We start from the raw sequence: 23,104 nt of genomic DNA on the forward strand, positions 1-23,104 counted from the left end.
ATGTACCAAGAACGCAGAACAAGAAGGCGGATAGCTTAGCCCGTAGCGATAGGAAGGAAACGTCTTTTGTAGTTCACATGGATCAAGATCTCCCAGTTTGGTTCACAGAGTCTATACGAGTCTGTAAAGTTGTTGACAAAAAAAAAAAAAATCGATAAAACGTTACGACCGTAGCCAAAAACTGGTTATTAGACAAAACCGAATCCTTAATCCAAAGAAAATAAAAGAAGCACAATGGTTTATTGTTATACCATTTTACATATGAAGCTGATTTGAAGGGATAATTTTGCAAGCTGGTTATTAACAACAAATATATATATATATAAGTATATATGAAGGAATATTTATTTTGTCTACCTCAGTACGACTTGAAGTCAACATTATATTTCTTCTAGTCCTTGACATATGTTTTTATTTTAATACGCTTATTTCTGAAAGTCTTAGAAAACAATTCAGAATTAGAATGTGAAAATGAATATGTTGAAAAGCTGCATGTGATTACCTCTATACCTTTTGATTTTCGTTTATTGCCTGCTGACGTTGGAATGATCAGAGACCACATTAGAGAGTTTTAGTTTTTAGCAGTTTAGGGGTTGAATAAAATTATAAAAGACAAGTAGATGTTGACAGGGAATCTTTATTAATGTTACGACACAAATTAAATTAATTTCTTTACTGCAGTAAAACAACGGTTTTTTTGGTTAAACAAGTTCTTATCAGATTATAGTGATATTTACCAAACTTTGTAATTTTTGTAATCAAAATATTATTTTCTTTTTATAAATATATATACTTGATTTGAAAAAAAGAAGCAAAAACTGTTTGAGAAACATTATTCAATAAATTGTGGTATGTAAATTATCTTTTTATCCGTATTAAAATTCAGAAATAGAAGACTGTAGCTATATACGTTGTCTATATAAACTATCTATATGTCTCATCACTACCAATTGCGTTTTCTGTAAATAAAACATTTACTGGAACTAACACTAGACACAAAAATTTATGCATAAAACTACAGATGATCCAAATTTGAACCTGCATATTTTTACAATTGAGAATTTATTTAATTGGGTACACACAATGCGGCGGCATCCATTGCTCTTCGTTTAGGTGACATAACTTTATGAAAATATAGTTTAAAAAATAAAATAATTAATAATTAATAATATAAACCCTTTAACAAAAAAAAATACCGGATGACTAAGAAATTGGAAAAGTTAACAATAAGGAAAACTAACAGAAGAACTGGTGAACATTTTAAGTATACCTATGCTACTGCATAAATTAGTCATACATCATAACATAAAGACTTTCATTAATCTACGAAAATAGGTGTCAGTGGTCCATTCTCTGCGTTTCATCGAAGCACCGGTAATGATAAATCATAAATCTACAGTAGATTATCTACTATACACATCGTATACGCTTAGTATTATCCATTTGATTTTCCATTCCATAAGGATTCTTCAGAAAGTGCTTAAAATGTTGTTAGAAGTAGCTTAAAATCTAGCAATCGATTAGTTGGATAGCGCCGCTTAGATTAAAAATAGTGCGTAATTAGTATACGCAAGAAACATATGCTTTATATTATTGCAAGCTGACCAATACTTATATAGTTATATTTCTTTTTGTAACGCACACAAATTATCCTTTAGGCATGACTTCATAATTATTCATTGTATTATCAATTTAGCATTCACAAACATGAAAATTTGTGTGTCAATCATTATAGATTTTCCCTACCAAAAAAAAAAAATATCATTATAGATTTTAGGATGGGGAAAACCGGAAAAGTAATCAAACCCGAAATCCGCGTCTGACCAAAAACACCGAACCGATTTATAAACATAACTGAACGGATCCTGTTAGGCGATATTTTGTTTATCACATATATTCAAATTCCACCCAAACGAATACATGAAAGCCTCTATGAACATAATCCAAAAATCTCGAACCAGTTTTTTTTATTAAAAAAAACAAAAACCGGAAAAAATAAAATATCCGGAAAAATTCAAACCCGAAAATGAAAGAACATTAAATCTGTTAATTAAACCCGACCTGATTTTTAAAATTTTCCAAATAGGACTTAAACTTAGGCGGTCGAAAACTCAAAACCCTCTGAATCAACCCAACCCTTATAAATATAATCACAGAAAATTCAGTACCGTCTATTTCTTTTTCTTGCATGCATGCAAAATACAGTATTAAGTATTCCAATAACGTTTGAATACGATTTTATAATTATGTTTCATAAGTATTTGTTTTGTATCATAATATGTATTTTCGTACGTTAATATCATAATATGTATGTTATACAATTATACCTGTATATAAAAGCTACTTAATACAGCTTTAACAGTTTCCACAAGTTATATACAGGTATAAGTATAACCTATGCTACTATATATATATGTGTAAGTACCAAACCCTTCATCTTTCACATTTACACTTCTTCTTTCTCTCAAAAATGATGTTCTCAAGCGCCAAACCCTTAATCTTTCTCATGATCTTCACAAGTTGCTTGGCTTTGGCGGTTGATGAATTTCCTTCATGGATCGAGAAGAATTTCCTCCAAACTTCCAAGGTAAAAAAAATGATCTTATTCTACATATTTGATAAACCCCTGCATGTGTGATGTGTTAATGAATTGAGTTTCTTCTGCTCGTTTTGATATGAGATTTTTCGTGACCATTTTACAAAAAAAAAACTTGGAAGTCATTAAGAATTTCTTATAGAGAGTCTAGGCCCATTATAAAGAACCGACGAATATGTTTATAAAGAACCGACGAATATGTTTATTGTATGATCACATAAAAATTCCTTCCAAAGCAAACTGTTTCTCGCCATATCTGTCTCTCTTGTCTTTGTTTCAATGTCTTCTCCTTTGCCTCTTGATAATCTCTGAAAACTAGGAACTCTGTGTTTTTATGAGCTTGAAGACAAAGCAAAGAAAATCAGAGCAGTGTGATAGTTTTGGTAATTAATTAACTAAAAAGGGTAAAAACTTGTTTATTAGTTGTACATCGCTTTCTCAGTGACTTCATAAAACTATTAAATTCTATAACTTTTTCGTATATTAAAATTTAAACTTATTTCTTATTCAATTTTTCATTAAAAAACTGTAATTGAAGTTACTAAATGTTACGTTCATGAAACATTAATAGGCAAAACTTAAAGTAGATGTCAAAGCTGATGTCACTAACTAGTTCACGGTATACTTGAGGTACGAGTTTATATTACACTAAGCTCATTGTATAAGCACTAGTAGAACACAAAAATGATTTAAGTTTTTTGTATAAGCGTTTGTTGTTGCACTCACAGAGGTAACAAGTTGTTGATGTTTCCCGTTTTGGCTAAGCCTCTTTTGTGGAGAGTCGAGCTGCAATATGCCTCTTTTCAACCAGATAATCTTGTTCCTTAAGACAGTTGGTCTTGTATCTCTGATGAGATTTATAAACCCATTAGTGTTCCACAGTAGTACATCAGGAGAGTCATTAAGGGTTATTGTTATGAGATACTGCCATAACCTGTTTCATTGGATTTGATCTTGCAGGGGAGATTTTATTATTATCAATATAATCATCATGCATAGTAAAAACGATGTGGTAGTATGTTTTGAAATTTTTCTCGACAGATAAATCTTCAATTTTGGTTGTTCTGCTTCTATTGACTTTAACTAGCTGATCAAACTTGTTATTGTTTTGAGATACTGCCATAACCTGTTCCATTTGATTTGATCATGCATGATAAACTTATGTGGTAATATGTTTTGAAAATTTTGTCAATAGTAGATTTGTGTTGAAGTCTGATAACAGATGCTTCTATTGACTTTGACTAGCTGATCAAACTTATAATTGTTTCTTTGTGAAACTATTCTGTAGGTACTCAAGATGAACGCCAACCTTGTCGTGGCAAAAGATGGTTCTGGTGACTATGTGACCGTAAAGGAGGCGGTTGGAGCTGCTCCGGAGAATAGCCCCACGCGATTTATCATCTACATCAAACAAGGGGTTTACTCGGAGATTGTTGAGATTGGGAGTTCAAAAACAAACATCACCTTTGTTGGAGATGGCCAGGATTCGACCATACTCACTGGGAGCCTTAACAAGAAAGACGGTGTTAAAACATACTCCTCTGCCACACTTGGTATTGTTCCTTTTCCCTGTCCTTTTTAGCCAAACCATTCTTCATATGCAATTTTTGATTGTTGTTTGGATTTTTGTTCTGCAGCCGTTAATGGAGACGGATTTGTGGCTCAAGATCTCTGCTTTCAGAACACTGCGGGCCCCTCAAAGTCTCAGGCCGTAGCACTACGTGTGAGTGCTGAAAGAGCCGTCATATATCGCTGCCGCATCGACGGTTATCAAGACACTCTCTACGCTTTTAGTGGAAGCCAGTTATACCGCGAGAGCTACATCACCGGAACAGTTGACTTTATATTCGGGCATGCATCGGCTGTGTTTCAGTACTGTCAAATAGTGGCACGAAAGCCTAATCACGGACAGAGCAATATGGTGACGGCTCAGAACCGCGACAACTCAGGCGAAAACTCAGCATTTACATTACAGCGGTGCAACATAACCGCAAGTGCGGATCTTTCTCCGATCAAGTCAACAGTGAAGACATATCTTGGTCGTCCTTGGGGTGTTAGGTCAACTGTAGTCGTTATGGAGTCATTTATTGATGATCATATCGACCCTGCCGGTTGGTATCCATGGGACATCGGCAAAGAACCTTCACCTTCTATATACTATGGGGAGTTTGCTAATTATGGCCCTGGAGCAAACACAAGTGAACGTGTCGCATGGAAAGGATTTAGGGCAATACAAGATCCAAAGGAAGCTGAACGGTTTACAGTTGGTCAACTGATACATGGGGAGTTGTGGCTGAATACTACTGGAGTTCCGTATGAAACCGGTCTCTGATCACTTTATAGTATAAGGATATATGCTTATAATATGCTTACTTTAATTGTTTACAATATAAGCTTAGTTGTGGCTGAATTCTACTGGAGTTGTGGTTATTCGTACTTTAATTGATGACTTATTAGGTTATTATTTAAATATAAATGACTTGGTGGTTGATATATAACAGGATATCATCGTTCGTGTTGTTTGTTTGATCGAGTACATGTTTGTCAAAGCATAACTAATGTTGTGGTAAGAAAACTTGGACTCAAGCCATATAAATACTTAGTTGTAAAGTAATCTGTAAACAGAATGTGACCAACCAATGTTGTCAAAGCATAACTAATGTTGTGGTAAGAAAACTTGGACTCAAGCCATATAAATAGTACTTAGTTGGAAACTGAAGAAACCAAATGACCATCAGAGATTCAGAGAAAAGGGAGAAAATCAGAGATGTATCTTTAGTACAGATACAATAACTAAGTAAGAATCATTTCCTTACAAATGTGTCTTACAAGAACATAATGAAACGTAAGTATAAGTGGAAGTAACAAATATCACACATCTTGAAATGAAGCAAAGGATGAGAACACATCAAAGATAAATTAGCAAAGGATGAGATCACATCTTGGTCTAAATATGCTAGAGAGAAATGATGGCCTTAGCCAATTAAACTAAAAATAATACATTCTCACGTGAAACTCCTTGACATGTATCTAAAGTGACTCAGGCCCTGTTCTTTTTGGAGACGCGGAGTCAGCTTCAAGCGGCAATAAAATATAAAAGGATTTTAGATGCCAAGTCAGCAAGAAGTTACGATAGAGATTTAAAAGACAAGGATTTATGACGCGATCCACAGGTCAGCACATGTATTGGAGCAGCTAATATTCACGGCGACGATGAAAACACTGAAAATCAGCAGCTGAGAGTCGCCGGCGGCAACTTCATAATGACGCTGCAATTAAATTTCTCTGTTTTGTTTGTATTTTTTGGTCGCTTAACGCCGCGTCAGCGTTAGAGAAACGAACAGAGCTTCAATCAACCTTGCAGGCAGGTCAAATTCGGAGTTTGCAACAAACGACGCCGTCCAAGCAACAGATTCATCTTCAATATTAGAGAACAAGCAACAGAGAGAGAGAGAGGCATTATTAATTCATCAGAAAACTTGACCCAATACAACAATCATTTACACTATCCTTCTTATGACCCTAAAACCCATAATCAAAATGAAACAACACGACTTAAAGTGGCTACTCCACAACCAGAAACATATCGCTAGAATCCAGAAAATCGTCAAAATCAATTCGAGAGAGAACTCACTTTCACGCCGGAAATGTTTATAGTCGCTAGCCTGCGGCGACGAATCGGAGTCGGAGTGCTGCCATCATCGAATCCACCAAAAGATTCAACTCATCTTTTATATACTAAAGCACAAGTCAATTGAGTAATCAAAATTTGACGTGTGTAATTTTTTTTCAAAACCTTAAAAAAAATCAAAATTGTTTTTAAAAAGTTAAAATTCAACATTATACAAAAAAAGTCAAATCTCTATCACGTTGCACGTTGGTTTGATTTTAATGTTTAGTAACTGCAAAAAAAATTTGTTTCATCCCCTTTTTCTGCAATTCAAACTACCTAAATTTCTATTTTTTCTCATAATTTTGAACCCACGTTCAGGTTTACTTTTCCATCATCAAACTGCCTTTTCTCAAACTGTTTTTTTCTCTATATAATTTGGAATCGTCGTCAAGCTCCGCCATATTACTCTTCGGGTTTCTCTATATTCTCATAGTTTCAAATATTTTGGTTATCAATATAGTAAAGAACTCCTAAAATGTTTTACTGCATTTCCTTTGTGTCCTTATTCTCACAGTTTCACTTCACCATTCTCGACTTACGTTGCGTAGTACGAGAGGCGACATACTAAGATATTCAGACTGAAAATGGCACTTAAATATATTCTGGAGTCTGGTGTTTGAAGTTATAAAAGAAGTGGAAAAAGATTTTGGTCGAAAGTGGAAACAAAAAGTTAACAACAAAGAAGGTAACGAAGTATTTCTCTACTTTTTCTCGATAGGTTGTTTTTAATATCTGTTTTTGTGACTTATCTTTAGAAAATTTCTGTTACCTATTTCAAATGGAGAAAACATATTTGAAAAAAAAAATATTGTAGCTATTAATAAGGAACAAAAGAGAATGAAAAAAGAAGAAAATGAGTAACCATAAAAATATATAAGGGGTTTTTAGAGTTCAGAGGATGATGAACATGTTAGAGAAAAATGATGAAGAAAAAATTTCAAATGTTTTTCTATAACATCAAAATATGTATATTTTTCATAATTGATTTTTACTATTGGGTCTCTATGAGCTGTTAAATAATAAAAAATAGGTATACATTTTTAATAATATGTTGTCATAATTATAATGATTTTACTGTAACAAAAATAAGAATTATGGAAAATTTATTTATAAAACAGATACAAAGAAACAGAATGAATCAAATATAGTACTTTAAACTATATTTATATGTGTTGGTATATATCTTAATTTCTAAATACAAGAAATATTGTTATACCGTGACCAACTTTTTAGTTTGAATTTTACCAAAAAAAACTTTTTAGTTTGAATACAACTACCTCACAAGCCATTCATAAATATGTTTATATAGTATTTCGTTAAAATAATAATATATTCTGATTAATAATTATAAAATTACTATTTATTAATAAATAATTTTAAATTAAATTATTTTGACCCATGCATAGCATGGGAGTAACACTAGTTTTAGCTAAATCGAAAGCAACGGTGGTGGGTCAGGATATAGTAATTAAGACCGACCCAAACCGGTGGTTTGAACATTGAATTTGCTAATTCGAATTTTCTGATTTGAACCGGGTCTTTTTTTAAGTTTACGCAAAAAAGGGGAAAGCAAACTTAATTTAACCACAAAGTTTACGAAGAATTTTGCGTGATACTTTCCAAATTTGTGTTATTTTTATTTCCCTTAACATTAATGTAAATCTGCAAATTTTCACAAGTTTCACATTAATTTGCCATTTAATTATGGCACATTATCTAGTAGCATCTACCCAACAAAGGAAAGAAAATCTGTGAATATATATATTTAATTCGTTTCACCAAAAAATGGAAATTTTTTAAGTCGGTCGACCTTATATAAATCTTCATAAGTTGTCCCACTTTATTCTTGACCCTATCAAAAAAAAAGTTAGAAGAAGAAAGATGGTTGCATACATCAAAAATAACGTTTTTTTAGTTTTTATGATTGTTTTGCTTCGTGTTGTTTCATCATATGCAAGACTTAGTATGATGGTTACAAAAGGTGAGATCGAGTCCATTTGCAATAAAAAAGATGTCGATTCTACACTCTGTTTTGAGGTTCTAAAACCAAACCCTACGATTGTAAAGTTGGATTTTACTGGTCTCGCCAACTTTATGATCAATTATACGTCTCGAAACGTTTCGGATGTATTGAAGGAAATAAAGTTGTATGAAGGCAACACGACGGATTTACAGACAAATATGCGAAGAGATGTATAACCTTTCTCTTATTTGGGATGATCATGCTCTGAAAGCTTTGGGAGCCAAGGATTACGACAGCGTAAACTTTAATGTCGGAGGTACATTGGGCAACATGATTACGTGCAATGAGGAATTATCAACAATGGAGCCAGTACCACAATCCTTGATCGCAAAGAATACTGTTATAAAAAATCTGTCTAATATTATTTTAACGATTCTGGAATGTTTCATAAGAAAGGGAAGCATCTATTGTAGTCATTAGCCCAACTAATGAAGTTGTTTGGTTTTTAAGTTTTTTTTTTTCATTCAAGTTGTTTTTCTTAGCTTGTTATGCTTTAATCTTTATTTATCTACTAGGTTAAGAATATTATATATAAATTATTTTCAAGTATTATATATTTTTTACATATTATGAAATAATAAATTTATATTAAATAATTAAAAATTTAGTAACTATTACGTATATAATTAAATTGGTACAAATACTTAAATAGATTTTATTAATCCAACCAAACATTTTTGTCTATTTTATATGGCATAACATTAACTTTAAATGATATTAACATAGATATATAGTACTTTTTTAATATTAACATATGTTAAAAAATATTTTATACTCATATTATTTTTGATCATTTGTATTTATTTATAAAAAAAATTAAATCAATGATAACAGTAAAAAGATTTTGGGATTTGTTTAATAGTTTTATTAATTTATAATTTTAAAAACATTCAATGCAAAGTTTAAAATCTAAATATTAATTTGTCAATAATTGTTCAAAATGTTTATCAAAAAAATTCAAAACAAATTCGAAATTAAAATACTTATGTATTTTATATGGTATATAATTTATTTTTTTTTAAACTATTAATATAAATATATATAATATTTATTAAATGAGACTTCCTACTTATGTAATTTCGTAATCATTTGTATCTTCTTATAACATAAATTTTAAATCATGGATCATAAAAGTTTCTATGTGAGATTTTTAATAACTTTAGCCATTAATATTCGTTTTAAAAAATTCAAAATATAACATATACGAAAAAATATAAATTTTTATTATATAGTTAATGTAGTTCTTTAATTTATTTTAATAAGTTAAAGTTTTTAAAAAATGATAGAGAATATACTAATTTTTATCAAATCTTTATTATTCAAAATCATAAATTGTCATATATGATTTAGCCACATTAGGTAATTCCGTGATTTTTATTTAAGGAAACAATGAAGAACATTTATGATTAATTTATTGTTAGTTTAATAAAAAACTTATTATATATTTATATAGACCAACATATTTTTTTAAAGATTTTAAGAATGATTGTGGTGATGACATGTGGCTACAAAAATATGTTGTAATGCTTCTCTTTTAATATCTAGGGAATATACGAAAAAATCCAAATTTTTATTATATAGTTAATGTAGTTGTTTAATTTATTTTAATAAGATAAAGTTTTTAAAAAATGATAGAGAATATACTATTTTTTATCAAATCTTTATTATTCAAAATCATTAATTGTCATATATACTTTAGCCACATTAGGTAATTCCGTGATTTTTATTTAAGGAAACAATGAAGAACATTTATGATTAATTTATAGTTAGTTTAATAAAAAACTTATTATATATTTATATGAACCAACATATTTTTTTAAGGATTCTAAGAATGATTGTGGTGATGACATGTGGCTACAAAAATATGTTATACTGCTTCTCTTTTAATATATAGGGGATACTATTATTTATTAAGTGATTTTGCTGATTTGTCGCATTCTCCATGATTTTAGCTAATTTTATTTATTTGTCATATTCTTAGTAGTTGTTAGATTAAATCATCAATTTATTAATTTAGATAATATAAATATTTCAATTTCTAATTAATTTATTAATTTAAATAATAAAATATTTTGAAATTTCTAATTGGAATTATGGTAATAATTATTTTAAACAAGTTAGGACCAATTCTTATTTTCACATGATGTAAGATGTTTTAAACTCTATAGTTTCATTTTTTTTCATTCATTCCAAGTTGTTTCGATTATAGTTTTTGACATCTATATTTATGTACTTTTGATATTTGTTTCTTAGTTGGAGTTCTATGTTTTTTTTTTAGTTTGAAATACTAGGAGAAAATCGGTTTTGTTACATGGAGTTTTAGAATTATGAATTAGGTATTCTGATTTTTTTTCAATAGTTATTTCACATGTATGTTTTATTATTGTTTAAGCTGTAAGAAAAATATGCTTTGATATTAAGTTTAGAGAGTTGCCTATGTATTAATGTTATGAGCATGTGTTTAATGGTTTAGTTTCTAAAACGGCTAAAAGTAGATATATTTTTAATGAATAATTAGATTAATCATTATGTTTTTTTGTCATGAGCATAAACAGATTCATACAGACTCTGTGAACCAAACTGGGAGATGTCGATCCATGTGAACGATGAAAGACGGCTGTTTCTTGACACTACGTGCTAGGCTATCCGCCTTTGTATTTTGCATTCTTTGCACATGGACAATCTCTGATCGGGAAAAACTTTCTTTCAAGACTTTAACATCATCTAAATAACTTGCAAATGCTGGTCATTCTTCTGGTTCCGAAACCATCTTCACCAATTGAGAACAATCTGTTGCAAATAGGGCTGGGCAAATAAACCGAACCCGAAAATCCGAACCGAATCCGATCCGATAAAAATGAATCCGAACCAATCCGAACCCGACATAAATACCGATGGATCCTGTTTTTTGGTATTTTGGGTTATGGGTATTATCCGAACCGAACCCGGACATAAATGGATATCCGATAGAACCCGAAACATTTAAAATCACAAAAAAACTTCTACTAAATATGATCTTAATTCTTTATATGTATCCAAAATACTTTAAGATATTATTGAACTTCTAAAATAATTATATGTTACATGAAGGTTGATGGTGGAATATGGCAGTTGATGCCTGAAGTTTTTAGATTTTGGTTTTGTTTTTATTGAATAATGTTTCTCATTTCATGAGAACTTATTTTTTGTTTTATGATTTTATTTATCTGGTTTTCTTTTTATCACTAACTATGTTTATCTTTCGCTTGATTTTGAATGATCACGTTTGATATTTTTTCTTATTTTTGAATCGATTTTACTTATGTTTTGGCTATTAAAATATGTACAAATCATGTATTTTAAATCCGAAGAACCAATTTCATTTATGTTTTAGTTACAAAATAGGTACAAATCAGGTATTTTTATACCGAAGAACCGATTGGGACCCGAACCCGAAAGTACAATCGGTTATACCGGTTCTTTGCAGATTTACTAACCCCGACCCGAACCCAATAGAACCCGAACCGATCCCGAACCGAACTTTTATATAATCCGAATGGGGTTGATTTTGATAAACCCGAAAAACCAAAACCCGAATGGATAAAACCGAAACCCGATTGGGACCCCGAATGCCCATGCCTAGTTGCAAATGTAACCTGAAATTGACGTAAGTTCCTAATGGATTCCATTGCCCAAAGTAATGCTTCCATCTCCGCATGTAGAGGAGATAGACTAGCCCGAACATTCCTTGCCCCCATCAACCCTTCAAAACTTTCTAAAGTACTAAACCACCCCTGCCCGGAGAAACCGCTATCCTCTTTCCAGGAACCATTAGTGAAGCACCGTCTTCCTTGGATTAACGGTAATGCCAAAACCTCTGCATGTGGCCCTGCCGAAAAGATTTATCATTATGTAATTAACCATAAATTAACTTTAATAATAAAATTATCATTATCTATTGTTTCTTTTATTAAAATTAAACTTATGAAATATTAAGATAAGTCAATGTATATATTGATCAATTAAACCAATAAAATATTATCATTATCTCTATTTCATTTTTTTAAGTTTTCTTCTAAATTATCATTGAACTTTCTTTTTTATTTATTTTGTTCTTACTTGGATTGTGTGTGTTTCAGTTTTTTTTTTGGTTCAAAAATACAAAGTAGATTAAGAGAGATCAAAAGTTTACATTCTTACTTTACGTTATTGTGTGGAGTATTTGATATGTAATTATGCTTTTACGGTCTCATAGTTTTATAGCTTTTCTTTGTGTTAAGGAGACGTAGATCGAAATAAAAATCGAAGAAAACTAAAATGATTAAGAATGTAAAGAATAAGTTATCATGATGTTTAAATCATATTACATATATTAATAATTATTAGTAAAACGATAATGTCCGTGCGGGCAAAATATCTAATTTATATTAATAAAAGAGTTTAAATGACAATTCCACATTTTTTTAATATTTAAATCAGTATTGATATCAGTCCAAGGAAAACAAAAAGAACGTTCATCAAAAGAAGCTGAGGGTATAGTAATTAAGACTGACCCAAACCGGTGGTTTGAAAATTGTCTCATCATATGCAAGATTTAGCATGATGTTTACAGAAGGTGAGTTCGAGTCCATATGCAACAGAAAAGATGTCGATTCTACACTCTGTTTTGAGGTTTTAAAACCAAATCCAAAGTTGTCGATTCTACACTCTGATCAACTATACGTCTCGAAACGTTTCTGATACGTTGAAGCAATTAAAGTTGTATGAATCCAACACGACGGATTGGCAGACGATCAGATTATGCAAAGAGATGTATGAAAGCTCTCTTTATCGTGATGACGTTGTTCTAAAAGCTTTGGCAGCCAAGGATTATGACACCGTAAACATTAATGCCGGAGCTGCCTCGGACAATATGATTTCGTGCAATGAGGAATTGTCAACGTTAAAGCCAGTACCACAATCCTTGATCACAAAGAATACTGTCATAGAAAATCTGTCTAACATTGTTTTAACGATTCTTGAATGTTTCATAAGAAAAGAAAGTAGATTATGCAGTCATTAGCCTAACTAATGATATTGTTTGGTCTTTTTCTATAAGCTTTTTCATTCAAATTGTTTTTCTTAGCTTGTTATGCTTTAATCTTTTTTTTTTTAATATTAGAGAACAAGCAACAGAGAGAGAGAGGCATTATTAATTCATCAGAAAACTTGACCCAATACAACAATCATTTAATTACACTATCCTTCTCATGACCCTAAAACCCATAATCAAAATGAATCAACACGACTTAAAGTGGCTACTCCACAACCAGAAACATATCGCTAGAATCCAGAAAATCGTCAAAATCAATGCGAGAGAGAACTCACATTCACGCCGGAAATGTTTATAGTCGCTAGCTTGCGGCGACGAATCGGAGTCGGAGTGCTGCCATCATCGAATCCACCAAAAAATTCAACTCATTTTAGCTAAATCGAAAGCAGTGGTGGCGGGTCAGGATATAGTAATTAAGACCGACCCAAACCGGTGGTTTGAACATTGAATTGGCTAATTAGAATTTTCCGATTTGGACCGGGTCTTTTTTAAGTTTACGCAAAAAAATAAAGGGAAAACAATAATTTAACCACAAGTTTTTTTTTTGTAACTTAAAATGAGCTTTGGGACATTCGAACCTGAGAACCACTACCAGCATTTAATCACAAGTTTAGGAAGAATTTTGTGTGATACTTTCCAAATTTGTGAGTGTTCCAAAGAAATAACTTTCTAAATTTGTGTTATTTTTATTTCCTTTACCATTAATGTAATTCTGCAAATTTTCACAAGTTTCACATAATTTTGCTATTTAATTATGGCACATTATATATTAGCATCTACGGCAAAAAGGAAACAAAATCTGTGAAAATGTATATATTTTTAATTCGTTTCACAAAAAAATGGAAACTTTTAAGTCGGTCGACCTTATATAAATCCTCATAAGTTGTCCCACTTTTTTCGTGACCCTATCAAAAAATAAGTTAGAAGAAAAAAGATGGTTGCATACATCAAAAATAACTTCTTTTTGGTTTTTATGATTGTTTTACTTCTTGTTGTTTCATCATATGCAAGACTTAGTATGATGGTTACAAAAGGTGAGGTCGAGTCCATTTGCAATAAAAAAGATGTCGATTCTACACTCTGTTTTGAGGTTCTAAAACCAAATCCTACAATTGCAAAGTTGGATTTTACTGGTCTCGCCAACTTTTTGATCAATTATACGTCTCGAAACATTTCGGATGTATTGAAGGAAATAAAGTTGTATGAAAGCAACACGACGGATTTGCAGACAATCAAACTATGCGAAGAGTTGTATGACCTTTCTCTTTTTTCGGATGATCATGCTCTGAAAGCTTTGGCAGCCAAGAATTACGACAGCGTAAACTTTAAAGTCGGAGGTACATTGGAAAACATCGTTACGTGCAATGAGGAATTGTCAACAATGAAACCGGTGCCACAATCCTTGATCGCAAAGAATAATGTTATAAAAAATCTATCTGGTATTGTTTTAACTATTCTCGAATGTTTCATAAGAAAAGGTAGTAGATTATGTAGTCATTAGCCTAACTAAGGATATTGTTTGGTCTTTTTCTACAAGTCTTTTCATTCAAATTGTTTTTCTTAGCTTGTTATGCTTTAATCATTATTTATTTATATTAATAAAATAGTTTTAAGTGACAATTCCATTTTTTAATATTTAAATCAGTATTAACATCAATAAAGGAAAACAAAAAGAACATTCACCGAAATGTGGTGGCGGCTGAGGATATAGCAATCAAGACGGACTGATGGTTTGGACATTGAGTCGGTTAATCCGAATTTTCCAATTTGGACCGGGTCTTTTTTAAGTTTAAGCAGAATTTTGGGTGATACTTTCCATATCTGTGTTATTTTTATTTCCTTTACCATTATTGTAAATTTGCAAATTTTCACAAGTTTCACATAAATTTGCTATTTAATTAAGGCATACTATCTATTAGCATCTACAGCAGCAAAGGAAAGAAAATCAAAGAAAATCTGTGTATCTGAACAGTTTGTTCTCTTCTCATTAAGCCACATAGGCATCCACCTAGATAAGTCAATCTCTGCAGCGGTGACACGTGTTGAGTTTTGTCGAAACTCATCGTTTCATTAAAATAAGAGAATGCGAGTAGATCTTCTTTGATATTTTCTTTTTCCTTTCTAAAATCCTAAGCGTTTCACCTCCTACGGTTTCCAGATTGATAGTGAACTTTAATAATCATCAATAGAAACGTTCCCTTCAATCACATGTCCTAAATTCACATCTAATCCCTTTCAAGCTTTCTCTATCGTCATGAGATTCAAAGCTTTTAGTAAAAAGTTGGATTCATAAGATTCCTTAGTCCGACGTCACCGTCGCTCCAACAAATGAAGCCTCTGCCAGCCTCAGTCGTAAATGGAAGTGGAATCAAGGTATCGGATCCCTCTCCCCAGCTTCCTGTCTTCTTTAACGAACTATTTTCTCTTTGATTATTCTGAAGGAAAACAAAATTGAAACGTTGTAGTTGATCAGGTTGATTCAGAACGCTGTGCTGATTGCAGTCAGTTGATTGGATTGAAGGAAAGACATCTCTTTGCAAATCGAAATTAGGTTAGAGCTGGATATTGTTGCTTCCTTTTGCTTACCGATAAGATTGAATATTGATATTGACATCGTCTCTATGTATTAAATTTTATGATACTTTGATGATGATATATATTTTAATTTGATTGGAAATAAGTGGTTCAACAGATGCCACCAACTTTGGCTTCAAGCTCTATAACCACAGCTGGTGGTCCGCCTGCTCTAACTCCTGCACCACCTTCCAAACTGATGTTCAGGTAGTTTAGTTATCCAAAGTGTTTTTCCTCTCTTTCTTTTAGTTTATCACTCAATATATATCTCAAAGTCGATAGATCAACAGACCCGAGTTCTACCAAAAGCAGGAAGAAGTGACGCTATCAATTTTCTCCAAAGCATAACGTAAAAAGTCGAGTTTGATGACCAGATTGTGAGTATCATTCGATCAGATAAATGCATTACCTTTAACTGAACCTATCTTGCTTTGTGATTTAGCACTTACGTACTGATTTGAGATATCTATTCAGGTTATGTTTTCCAGTTGATGTTTCTCATTTTGCTGGAGAAGAAGCTTATCTTTCCTAACCAAGTTTGTTTGGGAAGGTGTATATATTCGTCAACTTGAATAGTGGGTTTTGTCCATGCCTTTACTAAATCAATATTCATGTGTTTTATAGATAGTACGTGAAGTGCATATATACAGTTTTTGGAACCAAATGTTGAGATCTGTCTCGCAAAAGCTGAGATAGTAACTTGGGCATCCCTTGAATATGGAAAAGGGATAGCTCTTCTGCCTAGACCTAATCTCGCATCAGTTTTTTTAAAACAGCGAAGTCTTTATTTCTGCTTACTTTTTCGCTTTGTTTTAATCTATTCATAACAGCCGTGTGTGCCGTGATACAGGACTCGGTGGACGTTGTGTTTATGAGAAGAACTGATGAATTCCAAGCTATGAAGAGACACAACAATGTACTGTTGCATCATGCATGGACGGTTAATAGATCAAAAGATTCTGGATGGAAATACTGAGGTTGCTCCTGTTGCAACTCGAGTCCATGTAAATGGATTGAAGGAAGGATTGAGAGGACTGTTTCCATTGGTATGTCCAGCTATTTTTTTTGTCTTTCTTTCCTTCACAAGAGAATAGTTGAGTTTGCTAACTGATTCTTTTGATGATTGCACTCATAAAGACTAAAACAAGCCACTGATTGTTGTGACAAGCAGTTGGAGGCAGGAAAAGAAGACTAGGAAGATGCACATCTCCTTCTGTGAGACACCTTCCAATGTAAGTGTTAATGACTCAGAGCTCGAGTCCGATGTAAGTGTCTGTGACGAATTTGATATGGTTTTATCTCTCCTTTGATGAATGTATGTGTTTACTGTATTAATTGTTTCTATATGGATAAAGAAAAGTTTTACATCAACATTGTCGTCGTAGGCCAAGACGACTCTGGAAAATCGACAGACACTGGTCACTTGATCGACAAGCTTCATGGTTTAGGAAGTTTTAGACCACCGAGTACTACTGCACTGTCTTTGCTGCTTCTTAACATCTTGATTTCATCAAGAACATGGTTAGTGGTACCTCCCAGGATGATTGTGCTGTTTTTATCATTGACTCCACCATTGGTGGTTTCGAAGTTGGTATCTCTAAGGATGGACAGACCCATGAGCACACTCTCCTTGCTTCACCCTTGATGTCAAGTAAATGATTTTTTTTCTGTAACAAGGTGAACTAGCTTTTCATTTTTCATTGCTTGATGTGACCATACTCTTTTGATACGATACTAACATCAATTCATGTCTTTTGTTGTTTTTCTGTTGCAGATGAATGCAACTACCCCCATATACTCCAAGGGTAAGTACAATGAGATTATCAGGGAGGTGTTTTCTTACTTAAAGAAGTTTGGATACGACACTTGAAAAATTTCAATCGTCCCCATCTCTGCTTTTGAGGATGACAACATGATTGAGACGTCCACCAACCTTGACTGGTATAATGGACCAACTCTCCTTGAGGTTTTTGACCAGATCAACGAGCCCAAGCGGCCCTCAGATAAGCCCCTCCGTCTTCCACTCCAGGATGTTTAAGGGTTGTATTGGAATGGTGCCAGTGGGTCGTGTGGAGCCTGGGTATGGTTGTCACCTCTGCACTCTGGCCAGCGTGTTGGATATGATCAGAGACAGATGTATTAATATACAAAAGCAGATAAAATGAGCAGAGAGTCATGCGTTTGTGGAGCAACTCTATGGATGAGAGCACTTTACTTTAGAAAAGGAGGCCACGATGGATCTGTATTTGTACAGCTTCATGGAATGCATAAGGAGCATCTTTTGGACATCACTTTTCCAAACATCCTTCACTTGCAAGTAAATGACGGTCAAAATATCTTTAATCAAGATTTGTGCTCACAAAAAATTATATGTATTTATTAAAGGTTTACAAGTGCTTTCAGTATTGTAACTGTGATTGGTCATATACGTTCTCTTCTGGGGAAGTTAGGAGAGGTACTTAGAACTAAAAGAGGAAGAGGATGTATTATTATATTAAGGCTCCCAAGAATAAAGATACAATACTTTGATCCAACCCAATAAAAAGAAACATGATTTTGGTAATGATAGTCTTAGTAGTTGTGTTATCCAATATTGTTTGTTCTCAATTACGTACGAGTAGTAAGTTTATGTTCACTTTTGGAGAATAACATATCATATGGTATAACATTTTTGTCTGGAAAAAAATTCAAGGGGGAAAGGTTTGGCTAAAAAATTTAGTCTATAGATATTCATATACTATAGAAAAACTACAAGAACAACTGACAATTTGAGTAGTTAATTTTTTTGGTTTAACTGGTTTAGTTTCTAGACAAGACCTTTTGATTGTATAGTTTCAACCTTCTCAGTTCTCACACTTTTTGAATATAATGTTATCCCTTAAGACTTCATTTGGAAGGCTTAATATTTATTTAAATTATATTTAAGGAAATATAGGAAATTGATATATACAAAAAATTCATTTGTCGGCGACTCATGTAATTTCAAACGGATTGTGTTTGTTAGAATTACAATTTTTAAATGAAAACAAACATCATCTATGAACAATCAATTTGCCTGGAAAACATATATTACTATTTCGTTCACATTACAAAAACAAAATGATGAGTTCAAATACAAATATTGGCAAAAAATAATAAAATATACAGGCGACGTAATTTTTTCATCAAATTTCATTTGATATTGAAATAGTTTTTATCTATGTTTTCAGTCTTTCAACCAATAAATATTAAAATAAATAAATTATTAACAATAATTTTGTGAATATATGGATGAACATTAGATGATACTAATATTGGTTAAGAAAAAAAATAATTTAAGGAAAATATCTATGTTTTTACTAAATTTAGAATTTTGTGTCTTGAAATGATACATCAGTTTTTATTACTAATTTAATATTTTTTTATAAAAGATATATTTTACCATATCAAATGCACTTAAATTGGGAAAATAACCTTTTTGTATAATATTTTATTCTATCATTATTAATAACTGTATTTCAGTTTAATTTTAGTATATCATATAAGGTGAAGAATGTGTATATTGCATAGATTTATTAGCCTAGAATTTAATATGATTCAAAATGTTTGTTGAAATAAAACAAAAACAATTGAATCACAACTAATTTTAGTTAATTATACATTCACCTTCTTATTGTGTACCATCCAAAATATGCTTTGTGTTATTTTATTTTATTTTGACTAAAGGCTTAGGCTTTGTGTTATTGTAACAACCAATTTTGAATTCTAATCTTCTAACTTCATTTTATAATATATTTTTATAAAATATGTGCATTACTTTTTCAAATAAAAAAAATTAAAATTAAATTTAAAATTTATGAAACTTAGACTAATATATTTTTATAAGGAATTTTTAGTGTATTTAAATCATTAAACTTAAAAAATATTTTTTTATTTTAACCATTGTATGTCTCTGTTTCGAAAAGGAGATACATCTTTTAATGATTATATTAAATAGACCATATTTACTATAATAGTAAGAAAACATGTTACAATCGTAAGAAATATTTATGAAAACTAATAATATATTAATAAAACAGGATTTGATAAATAAACAATAAAAAAATACATGTATAACAAAATTAAATATACAATGAATATATTTGTTCATTCTACTAATCATTTTATATATACTTTCCAATAAAAATGAATACAAAATTTAGATTTGCCTAAGACAAAAAACAATGAATAATTTAAAATTATTTTGTAATTATCTACCTACTTATATTTTTATGAAAGATTATATCATTTTATTTTAAAATAAACATACTAAATATATAATTAAAATTAAAATTCAAACAAAAAACCCGGGCGTAGCCCGGACCCGATCCTAGTATGTATATATTTAATTCGTTTCTACAAAAAAATGGAACTTTTTAAGTTAGCCGACCTTTATAAATTCTCATAAGTTGCCCAACTTTTTTTGACGCAAGAAAATAAGTTAGAAGAAAAAATGGTTGCACACATCCAAAAGAACCTTTTTTTTTTATGATTGTTTACTTCTTGTTGTCTCATCATACGTAAGATTTAGCATGATGGTTACAGAAGGTGAGACCGAGTCCATATGCAACATAAAAGATGTCGATTCTACACTCTGTTTTGAGGTTCTAAAACCAAACCCAAAGTTGGATTTTACTGGCCTCGCCAACTTTTTGACCAATTATACGTTTCGGATACGTTGAAGCAATTAAAGTTGCATGAAGGCAACATGACGGATTGGCAAACGATCAAATTATGCAAAGAGATTATGAAAGCTCTCTTTATCGTGATAACCTTGCTCTAAAAGCTTTGGCAGCCAAGGATTATGACACCGTAAACATTAATGCCGGAGCTGCCTCGGACAATATGATTTCGTGCAATGAGGAATTGTCAACGTTAAAGCCAGTACCACAATCCTTGATCACAAAGAATACTGTCATAGAAAATCAAAGCGACCTCGAACCCTAACAACGAAGCTCGTTCTCGTCGACCTCGCCGGCTGCAGCTTTGCTGGTTGGTCCCAGCTTTCACATCCTTGCCGTCTACTACTCATCTCTCCCTCTCTATCAATTTCTCTGCCATGGCCTCTCCGAACTCCACCTTGCCGTCTCCGTCGAGTAACAGTGGCAAGCTTCAAGATCATCTTCTTCTGACCTCAGGAGCTTCATCGGCAAAGTCTAATGGTGCTACGGGCTCTGAATCCTTGCTCCACCAAGAGACCAACTCAGCTACTCTGGCCTCTGTCTCTCCTCCTTTGTCTCCGTCTCCATCTGTTGAAACCAGCGGTACACTTGTTTCTCTGCCAGTTCTCAATGCACAAGCAGCTCCACTGGTTTACAAGTGTGACTCACAAGCACCTGTAGAAGCCAGTGACATTCAAGCACCCCATCATGTGCCTGCTCCTCCACTGATTGCTACCCAAGCTCCTCTTTCTCAGTTTGTGCCTTCTTTGGGTTCATGGGCTAAACCACTCATCTTTAAGCCCTCCGTTACTCCTCCTGACCCAAGTACTCCAAGAGGTTACGACCCTAACCTTGTGGGAAATCAACTTGCTGCTCTTTGGCCAACTCTTAATGATGAAATCTTGAACAAGCAACACAAGAGCAAGCATCCTACTCGCTCCCTGCAGATTCCGATAGAGAAAATGCCACTTCCGGAGCTTAAAGCTGATGGCACTCTCCGCTTCCCATGGGCTGCAAGATTGGGTCTCAAATCACGCAATCTGTATCGGGCAGCTTCACCTACCTACCAGCTCGATGGTACACCTGAGGTATCAATCCCTTCTAAAGTCCTTAAATTAGGACCCGAGAACAAGGATGAATATGTTATTGGAAAATTTCATAAATGTTCTTTACCTCCGGGTGGCCTAGTACATGCTGTAGTCAATAGACTCTGGGGAAGAAGCTGTAAGATTTCTTGTAAGAAGCTCAATGATTCATCGTATATGTTTCATATCCCACATCAACCTACTCGTCAATGGATTATTCAAAGAGGAGTATGGCATATTGACAATTGCTTGCTTTTTGTGTTGCCGTACACTCCAGAGGGTTCATTCAAAATTCCGGAATTTTCAACTCTTCCGGTATGGGTGACTTTGAAGGACATTCCCGATTGCTGCTACTCTAGATTGGGTATTAGTCATGTTGCCTCTGGTCTCGGTGAGCCCATCTTAACACATAAACCTTGTCTAGATCCTACCAACATGGGTGAAGCCAAAGTATTGGTGGAAATGGAATTGGATAAGGACTTTCCAAAGCTTATAGCTCTTGATGATAAACAAGGAAATATTTTTCTAGTTAAGGTTGACTATACTTGGATCCCTACTACATGTGAGAGGTGTGGGTGTTTAGGCCACAAAGAGAAGAGGTGCCTTCAGCCTCCCAAAGTTCCAGAAAATTCTACCTTGCCGTCAAATTCAGTGGCTATTAGTGCGGATGTACCTGTTGTGGATATTGATATAATTAGTCATCAAAATAAGAATGATGCCCCATCCACTTCAACATTTCAACAAAAAGAGCTCACTCACCAAAAAACCACCACTTCTAAAGTTGCTCCAAGCTCAGGTTCGGATTTTGTTACTAATCATGAACCACTGTTTGTTTCCTCAGATGTTTCTACGGAAAGCCAAGTTGCACCTGCCGCATCGCCAAGCTTGATCACTTCTACAGCCATCTTAGCAGATGTTCTATCTGCTCATGCTGCCACTACAACACCCATTATGGAATCTGTTCCATCAAACAATATCATCAAGGAGGTCCAAAAAACCTCGGTTGTTGACCCTGTAACCACAACACCTAACGCTAATTCATTCGAGAGTCCTTCTTGTTTCTCTGTGCTAGGTGACGTAGACGAAGCTGAGATAGAGCCGATGGGCTCTCTCAGCTTGACAAGAGGTGGGAGAGAAACAAAACCTCCCATCAAATACCAAGATTTGGAATGGAAGACATTACAAGGGAGAGGAAAACATGGTCCGCGTGGCCGTGGATCCAAACGCTAGCTACTGTCTTTTATCTCATAGTTGGTTTTGCTAATTACTACCTAAGAAGTTTTTTAGGTATAAGATTTTAACTATCATGATGTGCTCATGCAAGCTTTATCTCGCTATAGGGTTTTATCACTCTATCATGTAAACCTTTTATGCTATTTAAATTTGAAAGCCTTTAGTCAAAA

General features: G+C 32.9%; 2 protein-coding genes across 8 annotated transcripts; both read left to right on the top strand.

The window, feature by feature from the left end:
• Window positions 1-1,777: 1,777 nt before the first annotated feature.
• On the top strand, window positions 1,778-9,137 carry LOC106400550 (probable pectinesterase 56). The gene is made up of 3 exons (XM_048744336.1): window positions 1,778-2,587; window positions 3,885-4,149; window positions 4,234-9,137. Exons 1-3 carry the CDS (start codon window positions 2,414-2,416, stop codon window positions 4,926-4,928), a joined length of 1,134 nt encoding a protein of 377 aa, XP_048600293.1. The 5' UTR covers window positions 1,778-2,413; the 3' UTR covers window positions 4,929-9,137.
• A 2,791-nt stretch (window positions 9,138-11,928) lies between these two features.
• LOC106452707 lies at window positions 11,929-23,091 on the top strand. Of its 7 annotated transcripts, none has more exons than XM_048746273.1 (9): window positions 11,929-15,736; window positions 15,829-15,914; window positions 16,045-16,144; window positions 16,228-16,314; window positions 16,412-16,487; window positions 16,562-16,983; window positions 17,109-17,169; window positions 17,323-17,614; window positions 17,712-23,091. In XM_048746273.1, the coding sequence occupies exon 9, from the start codon at window positions 21,015-21,017 to the stop codon at window positions 22,929-22,931; it is 1,917 nt and encodes a 638-aa protein (XP_048602230.1). In that variant the 5' UTR covers window positions 11,929-15,736; window positions 15,829-15,914; window positions 16,045-16,144; window positions 16,228-16,314; window positions 16,412-16,487; window positions 16,562-16,983; window positions 17,109-17,169; window positions 17,323-17,614; window positions 17,712-21,014; the 3' UTR covers window positions 22,932-23,091. The 7 variants fall into 7 exon arrangements, with proteins under 7 accessions (XP_048602230.1, XP_048602228.1, XP_048602229.1 ...); XM_048746271.1 differs by having other exon boundaries at window positions 16,056-16,144; XM_048746272.1 differs by having other exon boundaries at window positions 15,837-15,914.
• Window positions 23,092-23,104: the final 13 nt, after the last annotated feature.

This window comes from Brassica napus, chromosome C1 (genome assembly GCF_020379485.1).
Source record: "Brassica napus cultivar Da-Ae chromosome C1, Da-Ae, whole genome shotgun sequence".
Classification (NCBI taxonomy): domain Eukaryota; kingdom Viridiplantae; phylum Streptophyta; class Magnoliopsida; order Brassicales; family Brassicaceae; genus Brassica; species Brassica napus.

Bases quoted from the DNA above. Each gene is read 5' to 3' on its own strand.
- LOC106400550 (XM_048744336.1), top strand. From the start codon at position 2,414: ATGTGTAAGTACCAAACCCTTCATCTTTCACATTTACACTTCTTCTTT. The intron at 2,588-3,884 runs GTAAAAAAAATG...ACTATTCTGTAG, and splicing joins ATTTCCTCCAAACTTCCAAG to GTACTCAAGATGAACGCCAA. The intron at 4,150-4,233 runs GTATTGTTCCTT...TTTGTTCTGCAG, and splicing joins ATACTCCTCTGCCACACTTG to CCGTTAATGGAGACGGATTT.
- LOC106452707 (XM_048746273.1), top strand. From the start codon at position 21,015: ATGGCCTCTCCGAACTCCACCTTGCCGTCTCCGTCGAGTAACAGTGGC.